Source organism: Puma concolor, chromosome C1, assembly GCF_028749965.1.
Source record: "Puma concolor isolate L17-30 chromosome C1, mPumCon1.1.hap2, whole genome shotgun sequence".
NCBI lineage: Eukaryota > Metazoa > Chordata > Mammalia > Carnivora > Felidae > Puma > Puma concolor.
The window spans coordinates 118950676-118973978 of record NC_141674.1 but is presented as its reverse complement, the minus strand read 5'-3'; the positions used below and the strand labels follow the sequence as shown (position 1 = coordinate 118973978).

Below are 23303 nucleotides of genomic sequence, written 5' to 3'. Positions count from 1 at the left end.
TTGTATACCAGTGTTCATAGCAGTATTCACAATAGCCAAAAGGTGGAAACAACCCAGATGTTTATCAGCAGATGACCAGATAAACGATACGGTATATACATACAATGGAATATTATTCGGTTTTAAAAAGGAATGAAATTTTGAAACCTGCTACAACATGGATGAACCTTGAAAGCATTATGCTAAGTGAGATAAGCCAGACACAAAAGGACATATACTGTATGATTCTACTTATGTGATGTATGTAGAATGGGCAAATTCATGAGCCACATAAAGTAGGAAAGAGGTTATTAGGGGTTAAAGGGAGGGAGTGTGAAAAATGGTTGTTTAATGGGTACAGAGTTTCTGATTGGTATTATGATAAGTTCTGGAAATGAAGGGTGGTGACAGTTGTACACATTGGGAATATGTTTAATGACATTGAATTGTATATGTTAAAATGGTAAATTTAGTTATGTTAAAAAAAAAAAAAAGAAACGGAGACTGATGCTTGTTAAGTGGGATCAGTGTACTGGAAGTTCCCATTGTAGTTGGAGAATCTAGGCATTGAGAGTAATTTTGTGAACAAGATAGAGATGAGGTTGTGATAAGAAGTTGGGGGTATCTAATTACTGATCTGAGAGGTGACATTCCAGTTAAAATCTGGGTGTGGTGTGTAACCTTAGGAAATTGGAGCTTGGGAGAGAGCAAAATGCAAATTCTAGCCTTGTCATTTTTGTAGCTATGCAATGGGGTCATATTACTAAAGCCTTCTAAACTTTTTCTATGTTATGTATTTATTAAATGGACAAATAAGCCATAATCATCAGGATAATTGGGAGTATTAAATAAACACATGTTTAAGAAAAAGAGTAGAAGTGCTGGCACTTAGGTAGGAAACTTAGAAAAATAGAGGACAAATATTTGAGGAAATAATAGATTGTTTTCCCAGAATTAAAGGGAGATGAAAGATCTCAGATTTAAAAGGCCCAGTAGAATACAATATAGAGATGAGGAAAAAACCACACTTAGACACATTATATTGAAATTTAAGACTCTCAGAGATAGAGAAGTTTAAAAGCTAACCAAGAATTAATAACATTAAGGACCAGAATTCGAATTGTATCACACTTTTCAACAGCACATAAGCTGTAAGAAGATGAAGGAGTAATACGTTTTGAGTATTGAACAGTGTTGAAAGAAAATAACTCTGAACCTTAAATTTTATAAGGTGACAATAAGCATTCAAGTGTAAAAGCATGAAGACCTTTAAAGATAGGCCGTACAAAGTCCCACATGGAGAACATTTCTGTAGGAAGAACTTAAACGAGTGGAGAAACAAATCTAGCAGATGCTGTTAGGTATGTGTGATGTACAAATGTAAGATGTATAAAGAATGATCAAAATACCAAAATAAAGATTGTCATCTTAAAAAAAATTAGCCACGACCAAAGAAAAGAAATAGAGAAAGTATGCTCATTGACATGAGGATTGGATGGAGGGGAGATGATGGGCATGAGGGCATTGTAAAGTTCTTCTCTTGATAAAGGGATATATGGATAGCACTTTTATTTATCAAAAAGAAAGATTGTAAAAAGTGCAGGAAAAGCAAAAATACAAGTTGTATTTTAAGGATGTCAGTTAAAAGACAGTTTGATGACTGAGTAAAATATATAGATCTATAGATATATATAATTTTACAAGAAATACCTAAGTCATAATTTAAAATTACATAGGAGGAGAGGCATGGTTAGGATGTTTATGAAAATTGTTGAAAATTGAGGATCTTAACAATGCTTTTGCTTATGTGGGTTATAGCTATCAATAGTTACCCTATTAGAATTTAAAACTGAAAATTTTTAAAAATAATTTTAAGACAGCAAAAAATAGGGGTCCCTGGGTGGCTCAGTCCGTTGAGTGTCTGACTCTTGATTTCCTCTCAGGTCATGATCTCATGATTTGAGGGATTGAGCCCTGTGTTGGGCTGTGTGCTGACAGCATGGAGCCTGCTTGGAATTCATTCATATTCTCTCTCTCTCTCTCTCTCTCTCTCTCTCTCTCTCTCTCGCTCTCGCTCTCTCTCTCTCTCTCTCTCTCCCCCTCTCTCTCCCTCCTTCCCTCCCTCCCTCCCTCCCTCCCTCCTTCCCTCCCTCCCTCCTTCTCCCTCTCTCTCCTCTCCCTCTCTCTCCTCTCCCTCTCTCTCCTCTCCCTCTCTCTCCTCTCCCTCTCTCCCCTCTCCCTCTCTCCCTCTCTCCCTCTCTCTCTCTCTCTCTCTCCCTCTCTCTCTCTCCCTCTCCCTCTCTCTCTCACTCCCCCCACTCTCACCACGTGCTTGCGTGCACACTCTCTCTCTCTTTCTTAAAATAAATACTCTTTAAAAAACCTAAAACAGCCATAAAATAGCCCTTGTATGTTATTAATAACATACAAGTATTTTTGTGAAAAATAACTATTTTACTAAATAAAAGAATTTAGTGAGAAGAGTAATTGTCTTATGCACTTTTGCATATCTCATTAATGTCTGGTCTAATAGAACATACTTAGGTTCTGGTTTCTGCTTCTGCATTTACTGTGTTGCAGTATGTTGTTTTGATTGAGTTACACGGGGAGAATCCTAGGACCTTGAGGATCTTTTGAAAGTATCTGGAGGAACCCTTGGGTCCTGAGACCACACTTTGAGACCTGCGTTTTCCATACACGTTTCTTTGCTTATTATCTACCTTCCCCTGCCATTTGTGTCTTCCGCATTGATGACAGTATTATCTCATTGTCCTGTATTTCCTCCCATGTTCCAGTTTTGTTTTTGCCATTTTCTACCTTACATTGTTTTCCAGTTTAAGGCTGATGTCCAAAACTGATGATTCTAGTCTCTATGACTATCTCTTCTCTAAAATCTGTTGGCATATACACAGTTCCACATGATTCGTACGTTAGTGTTTTAAGTTTTCTTGTGTATTTTCTCTCTCCAGTTACATTATAGAGCTCCTTTGAAGTAGGGACTCTAAAAATTAACAAGATAAGAGTTTGTCCTTATGCACAATGTTCAGTACAAGATAATTATTGGTTGATAGGAAGTAACACTTTCCATGAAAGTGCAGATAGATCATAAATTCTCTTTTGGCTTTAAATAGTTTATTGGGAAATTATAGTATCTTACCCGTTACTTGATACATGGTAGTATTTTTGGTATTGCAAGTAATGTTTTTTTACTTTATTTTTTAAATTTAACTTAATTGAAAATTTTTAATTTTTTTTTTTTTTAACGTTTATTCAGTTTTGAGAGAGCGCAAGCTGGGGAGGGCAGAGAGAGGGAGACACAGAACCTGAAGCAGGCTCTAGGCTCTGAGCTGTCAGCACAGAGCCCAACACGGGGCTCAAACTCACGAACCGTGAGATCATGTCCAGAACCGAAGTTGACACTTAACCGACTGAGCCATCCAGACACTCCCCAAAAAAATTTTTTTAAGTTTATTTTGAGAGAAAACCAGAAGGGGAGGGACAGAGAAGGAGAGAGAGAGAATTCCAAGCAGTGTCAGCACTGTCAGCACAGAGCCCTACGTGGGGCTCAAACTCACGAATCCTGAGATCTTGACCTGAGCGAAAATCAAGAGTTGGATGCTTAACCAGCTAAACCACCCAGGCACCCTGCAAGTAATGTTTTTTTTAAATAGATCTTCAGTTCACACTTGTTGATCTTTAAAGTCATTTATTGATTAATTTATTTTCTTACCATTTCAGAAAAAAGCCAAAGGACAAGAGCTCTTTGATCAGATAATGTACCACTTGGACCTTATTGAAAGTGACTATTTTGGACTGAGATTTATGGATTCTGCACAAGTAGCAGTGAGTAGCTGTTTTTTTTGGAAATTCCAGTATGGGAGCAGAAATGGAAAATTTCAGATGATGTGCCAAGTGCTACCAGGCTACATATTCATATGTCATTCTCTTTTTCTTGTAATTTTCTTGTTCAAAAAAAAAAAATGAGTTCTGGTCCTAGCCCATATTACTAGAGCATAATCTTTGCAGATGAGGGTAAGAAATCTGTCTTTTCAGTAACCACTGGGCTGGTTGTTGGGCGTACTAGAGTTTGAGAACCACCGTGCAATGGAAAGGGTGATAGAATGGGAGTATTGTGGGTTCTTGGGTAAGTGATGGAAGTTACTGATTTGCAAATTAAGGTGAATAGAGTAAGTTATCTTCAAGATCCCTTTCTGATCTGTGATTCTGTAGCTATAAATGTTCTTTGACATGTGCATTTTATTATTACTGGGTTTTTTTGAGTGAGTGAGAGAGAGAGAGGAAGAGAAAACGAGCTGGGAAGGGGCAGAGAGAGGGAGAGAGAGAATCTTAAGCAACTCCACGCCCAGCATGGAGCCCGATGTGGGGCTCGAACTCATGATCATGAGATCATGACCTGAGCTGAAATCAAGAGTTGGATGCTTAGCTGACTGAGCCACCCAGGTGATCCTGACCTGTGCATTTTATTATTAAAAAAAATTTTTTTTAATGTTTATTCAATTTTGAGAAAAAGACAGATTTATATAAATTTATTTATTAAACTTTTTATTTTGTTATTTTTTTTAATGTTTATTCATTTTTGAGAGAGAGAGCATGAGTGGAAGAGGGGCAGAGACAGAGAGGGAGAAACAGAATCTGAAGCAGGCTCCAGGCTCTGAGATGTCAGCACAAAGGCCGATGCGGGGCTCTAACTCATGAGCCATGAGATCATGACCTGAGCCAAGTTGGTTGCTTAACCCACTGAGCCACCCAGGTGTCCCCTGACCTGTGCATTTTAGATGAGAGAACAGCATATGTAATAGGGTAGGAAGTTGGAGGCTTTTCAAAGATCTGAGTACCATTGGGATTTGACTGGAGGGTATTTGAGAGAAAGTAAGTAGTAGACGATAAGATTGTAAGGTGGGTTAGTGGCTATATCATCCAAAGTGAATACCAAAACTATTAAATAATAAATAGGCAGTATTTATTCTCTAATAATTGGCATTAGGAGCTTTTCAAGCCAGGAGGTTATATTTTGCTTCAGAAAGCATTATATAGAAATATTGAGTAGGATTATTTGGAATGGGCAGAGATTGAAGTCAGGAGTCATTGCAAACACTGGGGATAAAAGTAATGTTAAGGCCTGGAATAGGACATTCATAGTAGCAAGGAGAGGGAGGGAGTAGAGATAAGGATATCAAAACATTAAGCCTTGTTTTCTGGAAGTCTGTGATGGAGGGGGATATGTGTGTATGTGCTTAGTGACACATTAATTGTCATGTCTAGGACTCATAGGAACAATATATAAGACATCTCAAGTTCTTTTTGGAGCGGGACATTCATTCATTTGGTGTGATTAATAAATTAACTAGAATACCTCTATAAGATGCTATTAAAAACTCTTTTGGAGATGGCTTATCCATAGTTGGCTTTATAGAGTATCTTGGCTAAATTTACAGCTGTTAATAATGTTAGCTGTAATTTTTTTCTCTGATTTCCCTACTCCTAGTCTCCCTTCCTGGGTTAAAAGAAATTAAGCATGAGCATTTAGCAACAGACTATTGGTTAGGTAAATTTTGGCACACTTGTACAGTGGAATACTCTGCAACTCATTAAAAATCGTGATTTTTTTTGGGGTGCCTGGGTGGCTTAGTCGGTTAAGCATCCGACTTTGGCTCAGGTTATGATCTCACAGTCCATGAGTTCGAGCTCCACGTCAGGCTCTGTGCTGACAGCTCAGAGCCCGGAGCCTGTTTCAGATTCTGTGTCTCCCTCTCTCTGACCCTCCCCCATTCATGCTCTGTCCCTCTCTTTTTTAAAAATCGTGATTTTTTTAAGTGTACTAATTGACGTAAAATGATGTCAAGAAGAGAATTACAAAACAGTATGAGTTTTTCAACTTTTAAATAAGTGGACATATGCACACATATACATGAAAAAATTTGCAAAACTCTTTTCTGTAGTTTTAGTGTTTTTATCTCTGGATGGAATTTGTGTGGGAGGTGTTTTATTTTTCTTCTTAATGTTGTTTCTCTTTGATTAGACTAAATCCATCAAGGGCAGGGAATGAGTGTAACCTCTGTTGCTCGGCATGTAGCAGACACACAAACCATTTATTGAATTAAATTCTGGTGCACTGCTTAGTTTGATATAAAGGCTTTGTTGACTCTTGGGTTTAATATCATTCACTAGTCATCTTTCAAATAATAGAATTACAGTCTTGCAAGCAATGAAAAAATAAATGATGTTAGGGATAAATAATTCGTAGCATCCTGTTTTTTGAGGGGTTGTAGAAGAATAGGTCGAAATATGCTAACATTAAGTTTCAAGTACCTTCTTTCCTTAAGATCTACAAATACAGTAGTCTCTCCTTTTCTGTGGTTTCGCTTTCCATGGTTTCATTTACCCATGTTCAACCCCAGTTTGGAAGCAGATGATCCTCCTTCTGACATATTGTCAGAAGGTCACTGGTAGCCCAGCGCTACATCACAACACTTACAACATTCACCTCACTTCATCTCATCATGTAGGCATTTTATCATCTCACAGCATCACACAAAAAAAGATGAATACAGTATAAGATATTGTGAGAGAGAGAGAGAGAGAGACCACATTCACAGAACTTTTATTATGGTATATTATAATTGTTCTATTTTATTATTGTTATTAATACCTTATTGTGCCTAATTCATACATTTAGTTTTATTATAGGTATGTATGTGTAGGAAAACATAGCATATGTTGGGTTCAGTAGTTAGTCTGTGTGGTTTCAGACATCCACTGGAGGTCTTGGAATGTATCTCCCACAGATAAGGGGGACTGTTGTCATTGGGGAAAGCAATAGACACTTCTTTCTATTCTAAGAAGTGGCCATTGTTAAGTTGTATTCTTTGCTCTTTGTTAATATCAATAATCACTGAATTGCTAGATCCATTACTGTTTCTTCCCTCATTTGACACACGTATTGTGCCTTTCTTCTGGTTCTAACAAGTTTTTGGTAAAGCCAGCATTAGAACTCCCCCCTCCCCCCACCAGTTTTTAAAGTTTTATTTATTTAAGGGGCGCCTGGGTGGCTTAGTTGGTAAAGCGTTTGACTCTTGATTTTGGCTCAGGTCATGATCCTGTGGTTTGTGAGATTGAGGCCTGTATTGGGCTCTACAGTGATGACGCGTATCCTGCTGCTGATTCTCTCTCTTCCTTTCTTTGTCCCTCCCCCGTTGCACATGCGCACACGCGCTCTCTTTCTCTCAAAATAGACTTAAAAAAAAAAATGAAGTTTTATTTAAATCATCTGTACACCCCACATGGGGCTTGAACTCGTGACCCTTATGATCAAGAATCGCATGCACTCCTAACTGAGCCAAGCAGGTGCCCCAGAACTTTTAACCTGTGCTCTTTTTAGTTCTAGTTTATCCTTCCCAATGCCCAGAAATCTAGGCATTAAAATTAAAGTTAAGTAAGATTTATTTTTAGTTTCTGTTTTTGCTGTCACTAGAATACTCTGGAGTTGAACTAGAAGGACAGTAGCTGGTAGATGAAAGCTATTCAAAATGAGCTCTAGATAAACCTTTAATTATTCTTAAACTGCTAACTCATGATTCTCCAATTTTATGACATCAGTAAATAGAGAAGACTTTCCGGTATTTGTCACATGACCAGATTTAACTCCAGAATGAAACAAAATTGATACCTTGCAAACAGTTCAGTTTGTTGGTGAAGATAGTGAACTTGATAGATCAAGTGGACTTTTTGGCCAGGATCATCTGTGTAAATTAAGTTAGTCCTATGATTTTCACATCTGTTTGTCAAATTTAGTGTGTAGACCTAAATGTAGAATCCAAAGAAGGTTGAGGCAGGGTAAAAAAAATAAAATGACTGAGGGCCCTAATACCAAAACCAGATCCAGACACTACGAAGAAAAGGACTACAGGGCAGTAGCTCTGGTGAACAAAGATACAAAAATCCTCAACAAATAATTAGCATATTAATATGTATTAATATGTAAACATATGTATGTATATAATATATATATAATACATATATACATACTGAACTGAATCAAGAGTTGAACACTTAACTGACTGAGCTACCCAGGTGCCCCTATTTCTTTTAATTAAGAAAGTTTTTTTTTAATTTTAAACATTTAAAAAAATATATATCAATAACATTTTTACAGAACCAGAACAAATAATCCTAAAATTTGTTTGGAACCACAAAAAACCCCAAATGGCTAAAACAGTCTTAAAAAGGAAAAACTAAATTGGAAGTACCACGCTTCTAGATTTCAAGTACATTACAAAGTTGTAGTAATCATAACAGTATGATATCGGCACAAAAGTAGACACATAGATCAATGGAACGGGATAGAAAGCCCAGAAACAAGCCCACAAATATGGTCAATTAGTCTTTCACAGAAGAGTCAAGAATATGCATTGGGAAAAAGACAGTCTCTTTGACAAATGGTGTTGGGAAGACTGGACAGCTACATGCAAAAGAATGAAGCTGGTCCACTTTCTTCTACCATACACAAAAATGAACTCAAAATGGATTAAAGACCTAATGTGAGACCTGAAACCATAAAAATCCTGGAAAAGAGCACAGGCAGTAATTTTTCCGACATCAGCTATAGCAGCACTTTTTTTAGATATGTTTCCATAAACAGGGGAAATAAAAATAAACTATTGGGACTACATCAGAATAAAAAGCTTCTGCATAGCAAAGGAAATAATCAACAAAACGAAACACAGCCTACGAATGGGAGAATATATTTGCAAGTGACATATCTGATAAAGGCTTAATATCCAAAATATATAAAGAACTTACACACCTCAAAACTTAAAAAAACAAATTATCCAATTTAAAAAAATAGAAAACATGAACAGACATTTCTGTAAAGAAGACATTCAGATAGCCCACAGACACATGAAAAGATGCTCAACATCACTCATCAGGGAACTGCAAATCAAGACTGCAATGAGATATCACCTCACATCTGTCAGAATGGCTAAAATCAAAAACACAAGGAACAAGAAGTGTTGGTGAAGATGTTGAGAAAAAGAAACACTTGTGCACTGCTGGTGGCATTGCAAACTGGTGCAGCCATCGTGGAAAACGGTAAAGAGGTTCCTCAAAAGAGTGAAAATAGAACTACCATATCATCCAGTAATTACACTTTTGGTTATTTACCCACAGAATACAAAAACACTAATTCAAAAGGATACATACACCTCTGTGTTTATTGCAACATTATTTACAATATTCAAATTATGCAAGCAGCCCAAGTGTCCATCAATAGACTTAATAATATAAATGGAATATTATTCTGCCATTTACAACAACTTAGATGAACTAGAAAATATAATGCTAAGCTAAATAAGTCAGAGAATGACAAATACCATATGATTTCATTCAAATGTGGAACAAAGGAGCAAAGAAAAAAAAAGACAAACCAAGAAACAGACTCTTAATTATAGAGAACAAACTGATAGTTACCAGAGGAGAGGTGGGTGGGTGAAATAGGTGATAGGGATTAATGAGAGCACTTATCACAATGAGCACTAAGTAATGTATAGAATTTTTGAATCACTGTATTGTACACCTGAAACTTAACACCGTATGTTAACACTCCTGGAATTAAATTAAAAACCTTGAAAAAATGATCAAGGAATTACATGTTACATTTTAATCTTGAATATATTGTATGCTTCTATATGTAAAGTTAGTGTGTTAAAGTTTAGTTTATTGGTCATTTCACATCAGTCTAAAATATGTATGACTGGAATTATTCATCCATCATGGAGATAACCAAAGTTATTTGATGAAACCATAGTTTACTTTTTTTTTCCTATGTACACATATGAATTTGCTGTTGTTAACTTTTGCTTATACCAGCTCATTTTATGTTCATATATAAATATTTGATTTGTAGCTGAAATAATGGCATACTTACAGAAAAGTTGCAAGAACAGTGTAAATAACTATTTCTGTGGAACCATTTGAGAAAGAGCTGTAGATGTCTCATCACCCCTGAATTCTTTAGTGTATGTTTCCTACAAACAAGTATATTATGCATAACTCAGTACAACCATCAAAACTAGGAAGTTGACATTGTGACATTACCACCATCTAATCCACAGACTCCATTCAAATTTTGCCACTGTCTCTACAGTTCCTTTATAGCCAAAGGGTCTAGTTCGGTGGGATTCATGTTTTACATTCAGTTGTCAAATTTCTTTAGTTGCCTTCATCTTGGAATGCTGTGGTTCTTCATTCTTTCCTTAACTTCTATACGTTTGAAGATACAGGCCAGTTGTCTTATAAGCTCTCAGTTTGGGTTTGTCTGAAGTTTCCTCATGAACTAGATTAATCATAGACACTTTGACAGAAAAATAAATGAAGTGATGCTGTGTTCTTCTTATTCTATCAAGTAACATTTAATTTCATTTTGTCTCATTACAGGTGATATTCACTTTGATCCCTTGATTAAGGTGGTGTCTGCCAGGTGTCTCCATTATATTCTTTTTCTCTTTGTAATTAATAAGGTTGCTTGCTTGCTCGCTTGCTTATTTATTTATTTATTTAGTGCCGAAAAAGACCACTTTCTCCTCAAACTTTCTGTTTATTTATGAACTAATGGATTCTTGTCTTAACCGGTGTGTTATCATTTGTAACTACTATTTCTTTTGATGCTCAGAGTTTCCCAAGTTTGGGTGGTGGGAACTGCTTCAAGATGGTTTCTGTGTTCTTTTAACACGCACCATCATTCTTTGGGTATTACCTTACTTTCTGGCCCAAGAATACGTTCCATGTTCATACTGTATTTCCCTGCTCTAGCCCTGGAATTTGCTAGTTCTCCAGTTGGCTTTGTGGTCAGACTTAGGGAATGTATGTTTACGTTTATTTCTGTAATCTTATATATAAATTGACACATTTGGTGCCACAAGGCTGATTGTAGTTTTTTTCCTTTCCCATATTTGCGGTTCTCTTCTACAGAAACCAGGGTTTGATTGTCATCAGGATGTTTACTTGAGTGATAACTCACTCTGGATGGAATCAATCTCTGACCTCTCCCTGTACAGATTCTGGCATTACCCTGACCACCTAATTACTTCTGGACTGAATTATTTGGGAAGAGGAAGCTTTTTATGTTCCAATTACCTTATAAATACAGAGTAGTATATGAAGCACTTCTTTGGAAATAGTGTTGAAGAATGATTTTCCTAGAGGTATGGTTTAGAGTAGGAGGATTAGAGGGAAGAAAGAAGGCATGCTTGAGTAAAATATAGTAGGTTTTACTTGAGGTGGCCACATAACTTTTGCCTAAAGTAGGCCACATTTAAAACATTGAGATGTAATTTACACATCATAAAACTCACTTGCGGTTTTTAGTGTATTCACAGGGTTGTGCAGCCACCACATCACTATCTAATTCCAGAATATTTTCATTGCAAAAGAAACCCTACTTACATTAATGGTCTCTTCCCATTTCCCCTCTCCCACAGCCTCTGGCAAACACTAATCTTTCTGTTTGTATGGATGTACCTATTTTGAAAATTTCATATAAATAGAATTACATAATATATAGCCTTTTGAGTCTGGGAATGTGCTTAAGCATAATATTTTCAAGGTTTGTATTGTGGCATCTCCCTATACTTGATCCTTATGGTTGAGTAATATTCTGTTGTATGGATATGCTACATTTTGTTTACTCAATTCATTGATGGACATTTGGGTTCATTCATTTTTGGCTCTTAGGAATAGTGCTGCTATTAACATTGTGTACGAATTTTTGCATGAGTATAATTTTCAGTTTCTTGGGTATGTATCTAGGAGTGAATTTGCTGGGGCATAAGGTAACTGTTTAACTTTTTGAGGAACTGCCAAACTGTTTTCCATAATGACTGTAGTATTCCACATTCTTTCCAGTAATGTGTGGGGGGTTCTGATTTCTCTGTGTCCTCACAAACACATTATTTCTTTCCTTTTTAATGTTTGTTTATTTTGAGAGAGAGTGCCAGTACCAGTGGGGAAGAGGGAGAGAGAGAATACCACGCAGGCTCCATGCTGTCAGCGCACAGTCCAACACGGGGCTCGATCCTGCAGACCGTGCGATCATGATGAGCCGAAATCAAGACTTGGGTGCTTAACTGAGCTACTCAGGCGCCCCCACAGTATTTCTTTTTTGATTCTAGCTATCCTAGTTGATATGAAGTGGTCCTATGTTGTTTTTGACTTGAACTTCCCTAAAGCCTAGTGATGTTAAGTATCTTTTCATGTGCTTTTTTGGCTGTTTCTGTATCTTCTTTGGAAAAATGTCTATTCAGATCCTTTGCACATTTTAAAATTGGGTTGTTTCTTTGTTGAGTTGTAAGAGTTCATATATTTTTTTCAGTAGTAGACATTTTTCAGATCTGTGATTTGCAAATATTTTTCCCCATTTTGTAGATTTTCTTTACTTTCTTGATAGTGTCCTTTGCACATAATTTTTTAATTTTGATGAAGTCTAATTTATCTGCTTTTTTTTAATGCTTTTGGTCATATCTGCAAAACTGCTGCCTATTTTGTTTTTTTCTTTATCTTTTGGAGTTAATTTTTGTATGTGTTGTAAGGTAGGGGGCTAACTTCATTCTTTTGCATGTGGATATCCAGTAGTCCTAGCACTATTTATTGAAAAGGTTATTCTTTCTCCATTGAATGATCTTGGCTTATTGAAAATCAGTTAGCCAGTTATATGAGTTTATTTCTGGCTTCTGGCTTCTGTCTTCTGTTCCATTCATCTGTCCATATGTTGATCCTTATGCCAGCACTACATTGTCTTGATTACTGTAATTTTTTGCTAAGTTTGAAATTGGAATTTAAGTGTGAATCCTTCAATTTTGTTCTTCTGTTTCAAGATTGTTTTGGCTGTTTGGGGTCACCTGTATTTCCATATATATTTTAGGATTAGCTTGTTCATTTCTGGGGGAAAAAAAGGCAATTGGAAGTTTGATCCGGATTGCACTGAGTCTATCCTTTTGCTATCATTATAATGTTAAATCTTATCCATGAATATGGATTGTCTTTCCATGTACTGGATCTTTACATCTCTTAAAACAGTGTTTTATAGTTTCACTTTACAGGTCTTTTACTTCCTTGGTTTTGTTCTTAAGCATTTTATTCCTTTAATGCTATTGTATACATAGTTGTTTTCTTTTTTTTTTTCTTTTTAAAAAAATTTTTAAGTTTATTTTGAGAGAGAGAGAGACAGTGTGAGCTGGGGAGGGGCTGAGAAAGAGAGAGACAGAGAATCCCAAGCAGGCTCTGCACTGGCAGTATAGAGCCCGACACAGGGCCCAATCCCACAGGCTGTGAGATCATGACCTGAGCTGAAACCAAGAGTTGGACGCTTAACTGACTAGGCCAGCCAGGTTCCCCTACATAGTTGTTTTCTTAATATCATCTTCTGATTGTTTATTGCTAGTATATAGGAATATAGTTGGGTTTTGTATACTTATCCTGTATCCTGCATCCTTGGTAAACTTCTTTATTAGTTTTAACGTGTTTTATGAAAAAGAACATGTCATCTGCAAAAAGAGATAGTGTGACTTCTTCCTTTCTGATCTCAGTGCCTTTTTTAAAAAAATTTTATTTAGATTCCAGTATAGTTAACATACAGTGTTATATTAGTTTCAGGTGTACAATATAGTGATTCAGCAATTCTATATATTACTCAGTGCTCTTGTATTTTCATTATCTTTTTACTTTTTACAGTAAGCTCTACATCTAGTATGGAGCTTGAACTCAAGACTCCAAGATCAAGAATCACATTCTCCACCAACTGAGCCAGCCGGGCATCCTCTAATCTGAATGCCTTTTATTTATTTATTTATTTTCTCTTTCTTGCTTAAGTGCCCTGGTTAGAACCGTTAGTAATATGTTGAATAGAAGTGGTGACAGCAGACATTATTGTCTTGTCCCTGATCTTAGGGGGAGAGTGATCAGTCTCTCACCATCAAGTATGCTATTTGTGAGATTTCTATAGATGCCCTTTATCACTTTAAGGAAGGTGTCTTCTATTTCTATTTTGTTCATTGTTTTTATCAAAAATGGTGTTGGGTTCTGTCAAATGCTTTTTCTGAATCTATTGAGAGAGTCATGTGGTTTCTCTCTTGTATTCTGTTTATATGTTGTATTATGTTGATAGTTTTTTTGTTTATGGGTGGTGTGTTGGACCAGTCTTGCTTTTCAGGGACAAATCCCACTTGGTCATAATGTATAAGCCTTTTATATGTTGCTTGATTTGATTTGTTAGTATTTTGTTGAATATTTTGGTGCGTATATTTGTAAGGAATATTGGTCTATAGTTTTGTGGGTTTTTTTCCCTTTGATATCTTTGTCTTGTTTGGTGGGAACAGTACTAGCCTCAGAGAATGAGTTGGAAAGTCTTCCCTCCTCTTTCTGGGAAGGTCTTATGAAGGGTTGGTGTTAATTCTTCTTTTAGCATTTGGTAGAATTCACCAGCAAAGCTGTCTTGGTCCTGGGCTTTTCTTTGTGGGAAGTTTTTTGATTATTGACTAATCTCTTTGTTATAGGTGTATTCAGATTTGCTATTTGTTTCTTGAGGCAGTTTTTAAATCAAGCCACTTTATTTTTTTAAAGCTTATTTATTTATTTTGAGAGAGAGAGCGCAGGGGCACATGTGAGCCAGGGAGAGGCAGAGGAAGGGGTGGAAAGAGAGAATCCCAAGCAGGCTCCACACTGGCATTTCGGAGCCTGATGCACATGGGCTTGAACCCACAAACCATGAGATCATGACCTGAGCTGAAACCAAGAGTTGGATGCTTAACCGACTGAGCCACCCATGCACCCATAAACCAAGCCATTGTGGAGAGCTTTGGGGGACTTACTGGATGAGGGGTTGGGATAGTATGTGTAAACCAGGATTTATGGTTACTCTTGTTTTTGTTGACAGTAGAATATTGCCCATCCTCTATTTTCACATCTAAACTTAATTTAGTGTCCTTTTACATAGTCCAGAGATGATCTGAAGCCTTGAATTATAGTGATGAAATCTCTAGCTGCTTTACATAGAAAAATGTGCATGTATATATATTATATTTTGTGTACATATAAAGGTAATTAAGGTATTCCTGAACCCCATCTATGGACTTTTATTTAGTAACGTTTTCTTTCACAAATAATCTGTAGTTTAAAGGAAATCTGATAATGGTATTAATTTGCATGTGTTTTCTTAAAGTCTTTATGATAATCATTAGTGTTTTTGAAAATCTATAATCTCTTCTATATTATCGATGACTCCACAGATTTTTGTGGTACTATTTATTGATAAAGGATCAGGGTCATAAAAATAACAGGATGTGTGAAAAGTTGCCGAATGACAGCAGAACTCCCAATGTTATGGTTTAAATAAATGATGTTATGGGGTAGTTTTCTTGTACAATAGAATATTCCAGTGTGGAAATAATATATCTTAAACCAGGTAAGAAGGAATTCTTCTGATATTAAGTGGTTTTAGGTTGGTGCAGTAAGACTTGGCAAAATAGTTGAGGAATTAACTGTACCAATTTGCCAGAGAGCATGTATGATTTATTTTGAAGGAACAGTTTTCAGTCTTAAAATCAAATGTCTACTGAGATCAAACAGGAGAACAAAAGAAGGGAAGCAAGTTGGAGTATATCTTAAAAGACACAGGAGTGTTATGTACTTTTAAGAACTATGTTTTTTCTCATTTTTTTTTCCCTGAATCATGCTGCATGCTTGATATATTTTCATTTCCCATTAAAAATTTTTATTTAAGGTTTTTTGGGTTTGCTTTATTTGTTTTTTTGATATTTATCCATTCTTGAGAGAGAATGTGAATTTATCCATTCTTGAGAGAGAGAGAATGTGAGCAGGATAGGGGCAGACTCTCTCTCTCTCTCTCTCTCTCTCTCTCTCTCTCATTCTCTCTCATTCTCTCTCATTCTCTCTCATTCTCTCTCTCACTCTCTCAATCTGAAGCAGTCTCCAGGCTCTGAGCTGTCAGCCCAGACCCGATGTGGGGCTCAAACTCAAGAACCAAACTGTGAGATCATGACCTGAGCTGAAGTCAGATGCTTAACTGACTGAACCACCCAGGCGCCCTTCAAGCTTCATATTTAGAGCTTAGAATTTTAATTGGTCCATCAAGTTTTTTTTTTTTGTTTTTTAAATTTTTTTTTCAACGTTTATTTATTTTTGGGACAGAGAGAGACAGAGCATGAACGGGGAAGGGGCAGAGAGAGAGGGAGACACAGAATTGGAAACAGGCTCCAGGCTCTGAGCCATCAGCCCAGAGCCTGATGCGGGGCTCGAACTCCCGGACCGCGAGATCGTGACCTGGCTGAAGTCGGACGCTTAACCGACTGCACCACCCAGGCGCCCCTGGTCCATCAAGTTTTTAAAGAAGAACTAGTTACCTAGATTGTAGACAACTCTGTCATGTTTCAGAAAAGAAAAACAAAGGTAGCATTTCTCCTTTACTTGGAAAAGAAGGAAAAAGAACTTTAACAAGTCAGTAGTAATTATTTTTTTGCTTTTTAAAAATACTGATTTGATAGCTTGTATTGGTTCTATGTATATTGTTTAAACTTCCCTTATTCTCTGTGTAAAACTCTTTAATTATCAGCACACAGTATTCAGTCTATTAAAAGTGTAATTAATACATTATGATCAGGTGGAGTTTAATTTTCAGAAATGCAAGGACGATTCATTATCAGTTGATACAATTTGTCATATATGTTTTTTCATGCATTGTCTCCTGCCTTTGTTTTCACAGGATTATCCTTTCTTGCTCACTTGATATCAGGCTTGGCTATGTGATTTGCCTTTGGCAGTGGAGTCTGAGTTGATGTGATGTTTGCCAATTCTGAACAGTTTCACTAACCATTTATGCTGTTATTGCTTCATCATATACTTAAATGTATACTTAAATATACATTCAAAAAAAGATTGAAACTGAAATCTTTACCACAAAGAAAATAAAGTAACTTGATTAGTTGAAGTGTATGGCATTTAAAGACAACACTGAATGGAAATGGAGATGTTAGATCCAAAGCTGAAGGCTAGAAAACGCATAATTGTCTAGTGGAACATAGAGTAAATGTTTTACAAGTGCACACCTGGAGGCTGCAACAGTCAATTACCTTGATAGCAAATCCAAGATCACTGAGTTAAGGGAAGAGGCAATTCTTATTCTAGTTTTAGAATTCAGCTTTCAGGTACTGTGGGCACAGTGTGTGAGATTTGTTTGTCTTGCTGACCCTCACTTATCTGAGGTTGTGCAGATAATAGGTCTAGAATTCTTATCAAGTGGTTTTTTTGGTGGCCTGTTAAGCCCCTTCTTCGTAGCCCCATAATACCTTGAATAAACCCAATGGACTTTGGCCTGTATAGAATTGACCTTCTGTCTATCTGTGCAGCTCCATCCAAGCTCTAGAAGGTGTACATTTTTCCATTTCTAGGTGTTTAGTGGATGTGTGTTACAACCTGTATAGGCAGCATCTATAGAAAACAGACCTGGTGATTACTCAGTGGCTCTGCTTTTTTTTTTTTTTTAATTTTTTAAAGTTTGTTTATTTTGAGAGAGATAGAGACAGCTTGAGCAGGGGAGGGACAGAGAGAGGGAGAGAGAGAATCCCAAGCAGGTCTGCATTGTCAGCACAGAGCCTGACACGGGGCTCGAACTCACAAAACTGTGAGATCATGGCCTGACCTGAAACTGAGAGTCAGATGCTTAACTGAGCCATCTAGGGGCCCCAGTTCTGCTCTCTTTCTTTGCAGATATTTGATTATTTACATTGGCAACAATAACAACAACAACAACTCTAGATTAGTAGAGGAATGATAGAAACATTTCTTTTAAACACATGATGTTAATTTGCATATTATTGCCAGTGCTATTTAATTTCATAATAGAAGTGCCAGCAATTATAGTTATAGACGTTGTAAAGGCTGGAGAGGAGGAGGTAAAACTAACACTGTTGGCAGATGATTGGGTTGGATATCAACTGAGAACTTAACACAAACAATAGGATTCAATAAAGTAGTGGGGAGTGAAAAATATATAGAAATAAGTAGCATATATGTTAAATATATGTGTATTGTAACATGCACATAGATACCCTTGTATTTGTTAAATAAGGAGGAACAGTAAAAAGTGTGTTTCCAAAATAGATTATGTACTCTGTCCCTGGAGAGTAAATATAAAACCTGCCTCACTCAACTTATATTCCCACTATGAGTTTACTTTTAAGAATTTTAAAAGAGCATACTAATAATACACAGACACAGTGGGAAGTCTATTTTAATGCCTCATCTAAGTCTTCATTTGAAATGTGTTACAATGAATATAGATTAAATTGAAGTGTTTTCAGTTAGATTACAGCAGTGCAGTGTATTGGTTCTCCATTTTTATAGCATAGTTTTTAAACTTTTTGTTGTTTACAATGTTAAAGTTTTCAAAGATGTAAAAGATCTGTATGCTGAAAACTATAGAAAACTTATGAAGGAAATTGAAGAAGACACAAAGAAATGGAAAAACATTGCATGCTCATGGATTGGAAGAACAAATATTGTTAAAATGCCAATACTACCTAAAAATGTTAAAATTTCCTCGGGGCGCCTGGGTGGCGCAGTCGGTTAAGCGTCCGACTTCAGCCAGGTCACGATCTCGCGGTCCGTGAGTTCGAGCCCCGCGTCAGGCTCTGGGCTGATGGCTCAGAGCCTGGAGCCTGTTTCTGATTCTGTGTCTCCCTCTCTCTCTGCCCCTCCCCCGTTCGTGCTCTGTCTCTCTCTGTCCCAAAAATAAATAAACGTTGAAAAAAAAAAATTTAAAAATGTTAAAATTTCCTTTAAAACAACCCTTTAATTCAGAGCATAGGCCTCTACTCCTGAGAGGAGAAATATTTTCTGCAGATGTAGTTGTTTTGAAAGATGGTTAACACATCTCTGTTTTCAACTCTTTGCTCTTTGAGCAAAAGTAGTAGGGCGTTTCTTTAATAGAACTGTGTAGGTGGTTAGAAGTCAGGAATCACTTATTTGAAAAGCTTTTTACAGACTGTTTGGCTGAAGGGCTGGGATGAGGGTGTGTACATGTTAGTGTTTTGGAAGCTCCCTAGGTGATTCTTCGTTTGATTTGGTTATGTCTTTTGTGTTTGTGATTAAATATTATTTATGTTTTAAGATATATATAAGTAGATAATTTTTCTTTCATGCCCAGTTCAATAGGACGGAAAGAAATGTGGCTTCTCATATCCTTTGATGTCTACGTTTATCAACCAAACTTTAAAATTAGGAAATTAGGAGGGAGTTTGTTTGCTTTGTAAGGTATGATGGGGAAAGAGAACTCTATTAGTTTCACACTAAGCATCCAAGAATCTATATCTTTATGCTCTCACCTTTATCATCTAATGTAATTTAAACTCAGCTCCTAAAGACCCTGATTGAAGGAAAATCCTTTCAGTGCCTATCTCTGAGCTCTGAATTTTCCAGTCCCTGGGCTTGGAATGTGGAGGAGATGAAAGAAAACAGACTTGAGAATATGCAAGCATGAACTCAGACCTTCCCCCGAATAACGTCACCCAGAACTCCCCAGCTCCTAAATTTCACTTTAAAATGTGCTTGATGCATTATCTGAGTCTGGGTCATCCTAAGAGAGAGCAGACATATGTAGGTAAAGAAGGGACTAAAATATCTGCTTGGAAGAAAACTCTGATCCTTAATCTCACTGGGATGATTTTATATTTAACGTGCTTCTTAGAATAGTAGGGTACAAATTAAAGATTAAAGGTGAATTTTTGAGACTAGCCCTAGATGTTCTTAAACAGGAAGAAATTTAAGTTATAATGATCTAAGAAAGAAAGACTGTAGATTGATCTTGAAATATCACATGGTCTATCTTACATTAGTGTTTCTTTCTTTTACTCTTCAAAGTTCATCCTGTCAAAATTGATAGTCTGTTGGTTTTCAGTCCATTGTTAATGTTCTGTCTTTTTTTTTTTTTAACCAACACACATAAACAGTTTTTTTTTTGTTTTGTTTTGTTTTCCCCCTTTTCCCCCTCCTTCCCTCTTTGAAGAAACTCTGGATGGGGTCAGAAACCAATAACATCTTGTTGTGGGCAGGGGCAGTGCATGTGGTGATAGAAATTGGGTATATGGGCTGGTGGGCTATTGTAGGAGGTGGAGGGACTATGGACCATATGCCTATTAATACTACCCCAAAATTAAGCCATATAAATAAATATATTACTTATATAAAATATTAAAATAAGGGGTCCATGAGAGTTTTAAGTAGTATGTGCTCATTGTAGAATAAGTTTAAAATAGAGGAAAGCATAAAAAAGAAAAACTATCACCAGCAGTATCTGTCACTTAGAGATAACATTTTTACTGTTTTGTTTTAGATTATCTCAGTCCAAAAGAAAAGTGCGTGTTTTTATATACAAACTTGTACATTTTGATAAAACACTTGTGTCTATCCTACACCTTTAAAAGGTGTAACCTACCTTTTAAAACTCAGCAGTATATTGTAAGTAATTTTCCAGATCCTTAAGTATTTGCTTTCCTTTTTTTAAAAAAAAATTTTTTTTTAACATTTATTTTTGAGACAGAGCATGAACAGGGGAGGGGCAGAGAGAGAGGGAGACACAGAATCGGAAACAGGCTCCAGGCTCTGAGCCGTCAGCATAGAGCCCAACGCGGGGCTCAAACTCATGGACCGTGAGATCATGACCTGAGCCGAAGTCAGATGCTTAACCGACCAAGCCACCCAGGCGCCCCTGCTTTCCTTGTTTTTAATGGCTGCATCATGTTGTATCATACTGAAATACTTTAACCAGTTCACTGTTGTTGAATATATATATTGTCTTAACTTTCTCATATAATTGCTTATAAATAAATCTGCACACATCCATCATTATTTCTAGGTATGGAATTGTTGGGTCAAAGACAATTATTATTTTTTTTTTTTAATTTTTTTTCAACGTTTATTTATTTTTGGGACAGAGAGAGACAGAGCATGAATGGGGGAGGGGCAGAGAGTGGACAGAGAGAGACAGAGCATGAACGGGGGAGGGGCAGAGAGAGAGGGAGACACAGAATCGGAAACAGGCTCCAGGCTCTGAGCCATCAGCCCAGAGCCTGACGCGGGGCTCGAACTCACGGACCGCGAGATCGTGACCTGGCTGAAGTCGGATGCTTAACCGACTGCGCCACCCAGGCGCCCCCAAAGACAATTATTTTTAAAGCATTGTTAAATTGCCTCCTGGAAGAGTTGTGCTCATTTACGCTCACGGTGTAGGAGTCTCCCTAACCATAGGCACATAAGACAACCCAGGTGACCAGCCAGACTACCTGTTAATTCATTGCAGTAGAGTAGATAAAACTGAAGATAAGGCAACTCCCAGATTCATGTTGTGGGAAGAAGACAGTCTGGGGTATAAAAACTAATTTTATCTTTTACCCAGTATGTCATTGGCATCAGGCTCTAGTAGGTATTAGCATAATTAAGTTTCAGATTATTGGATATTGAGTTGCTGACATTGGCCATGATGGATGGACTTTTTTGCTATACTAGGTTGAAGTCTTTTCTGCCAAAAGATTGAATTGTGTTCTGTCTACTGGCCGGCCTAGGATTCACTTGGAGGGATGTATAAAACTGAAGAGTTGCTACATTGAAATATGCTTAAAATGAATATCCACCTGAATTCAGTAAAAGATGAAAGATGGCTGGGTACTTGGCTGGCTCAATAGGTAGAACATGCAACTCTTGATCTCGGCTCCAGGTTGTGAGTTCGAGCACCACATTGGGTGTAGAGAGTACTTAAAAAATAAAATCTTAAAGAAAGGATGAGAGATGGCTGTCTAAGTAGCATACACACTTGGAATCTAGAGAAAATATTGCACAGTACTTAATTGCCTTTTGAACTGTTTACTGAACATCTTATTTCAATGTGCAGAGGTACTTTGCTCACCCACTGGTAGCTTTGTGAATTTCACTTTTGGATCTTGGGGGAGAATGGAGAGAAGAGGCTAGGCAAATAATTGGCAAGAAAAGCAAACGGTTACAAGGCTGTTAACAATGCAGCCTTGTTTACCCACTTTGCCTGTCTGGGTTTCTGAAACTGGATTCCTTAGCTCTGTGAACTAGTTAGTACAAGAGCACTCCTTTCGTTTTTTGGGTGCTTGGAATTGTAAGCATGTTGGAGAGAACACAGGCTTGTATATCTTAGTTGGATGAGTGCATCCCGTCACTGTTAGGACATGGTGGTGTAAAGGGATTAATAGTGAGAAGTGAGCTGGGACTGGTTTATGTGTGGAAGCCTCTGGAATTGCTTCTTAAGTCTGTTTGTGTTACGGGCATTTCAGAGTGGGGAGGTTACAGAAATCAAAAGCCTATTACTTTTGAAACCAGAAGTCTGCTAGTCACAGTTTTAACATTTTTTATTTATAAAGCAAAGGAACAAAAAAGACTACTTCATTTAATAGGTGGGGTTAGTTATGAGAAAGATCTAATTTTATTTTGCAGGCTCTTTCAAAGAGTACTACTTCTGAGTAGTATCTGTTTCGTAAAATTTAAATGACACTGTTATTTCCTCCCACTTTTGGTTGTGATCTGTTAATAAATATTACGTTTTTATTACAAGAATGAACCAGACACTGGAGTATGAGGATACTTTTCTTCTCATTTTAACAATTTTGAAAGAGTCATTTTTTTTGGAAACAGGAAAACTAAGGGCAGAATTTAAAATATCATCCTTGTTACTGTGAGAGAGGAGAGGAAATGTTTTAAGAAGTAGTATATCTGGTCTTAGGTCTTTTTTTGCTTGTGTGTCATAAGCTTGCTGTAGATGTTGGGACAGATAATCCTCCCCCCATTTTCATCCTCACTTTTGTTTTTCATATTTCTTTCTGGTTATCAACAAAAACATGATGAAAGTTAACTTTTAATAATGAAAATGTTGAGTTCTATCATCTGCATAACATCTGATTTTTGTTTTTTATTTTCAGCACTGGTTAGATGGTACAAAGAGCATCAAAAAGCAAGTAAAAAGTAAGTGTTGAAAAAATTGTGAACAAAAAGTAAATTATATATTAGAAGCTCTGATTCCTAATAAATCATGTTTCAGATGAATTTCTTAGCATCTCTACTTTAAAGATAATTTCAATTTGATATACTGACCTACCCCCTTAGTTCTAGAGGGTTAATAGTAATCTAGATTCAAGTGCTTTATAGTTTATTTCCTGGAGAAAGGCTTGCATCTTGCAAGGAGATTGAGTTCTCATGCAATGCTTAACTCTTATTTAGTA

General features: G+C 36.8%; 1 protein-coding gene across 7 annotated transcripts in view; it reads left to right on the top strand.

Moving 5' to 3' along the window:
• EPB41L5 (erythrocyte membrane protein band 4.1 like 5) overlaps positions 1 to 23303 on the top strand; it is a 147500-nt gene that overhangs the window by 21822 nt on the left and 102375 nt on the right. For all 7 annotated transcript variants that reach the window (XM_086718396.1, XM_086718395.1, XM_086718392.1 and 4 more), the window contains exons 3-4: positions 3718 to 3822; positions 23004 to 23046. In XM_086718396.1, coding sequence (XP_086574522.1) covers positions 3718 to 3822; positions 23004 to 23046 — 148 coding nt within the window. The remainder of the gene's footprint in view (positions 1 to 3717; positions 3823 to 23003; positions 23047 to 23303) is intronic.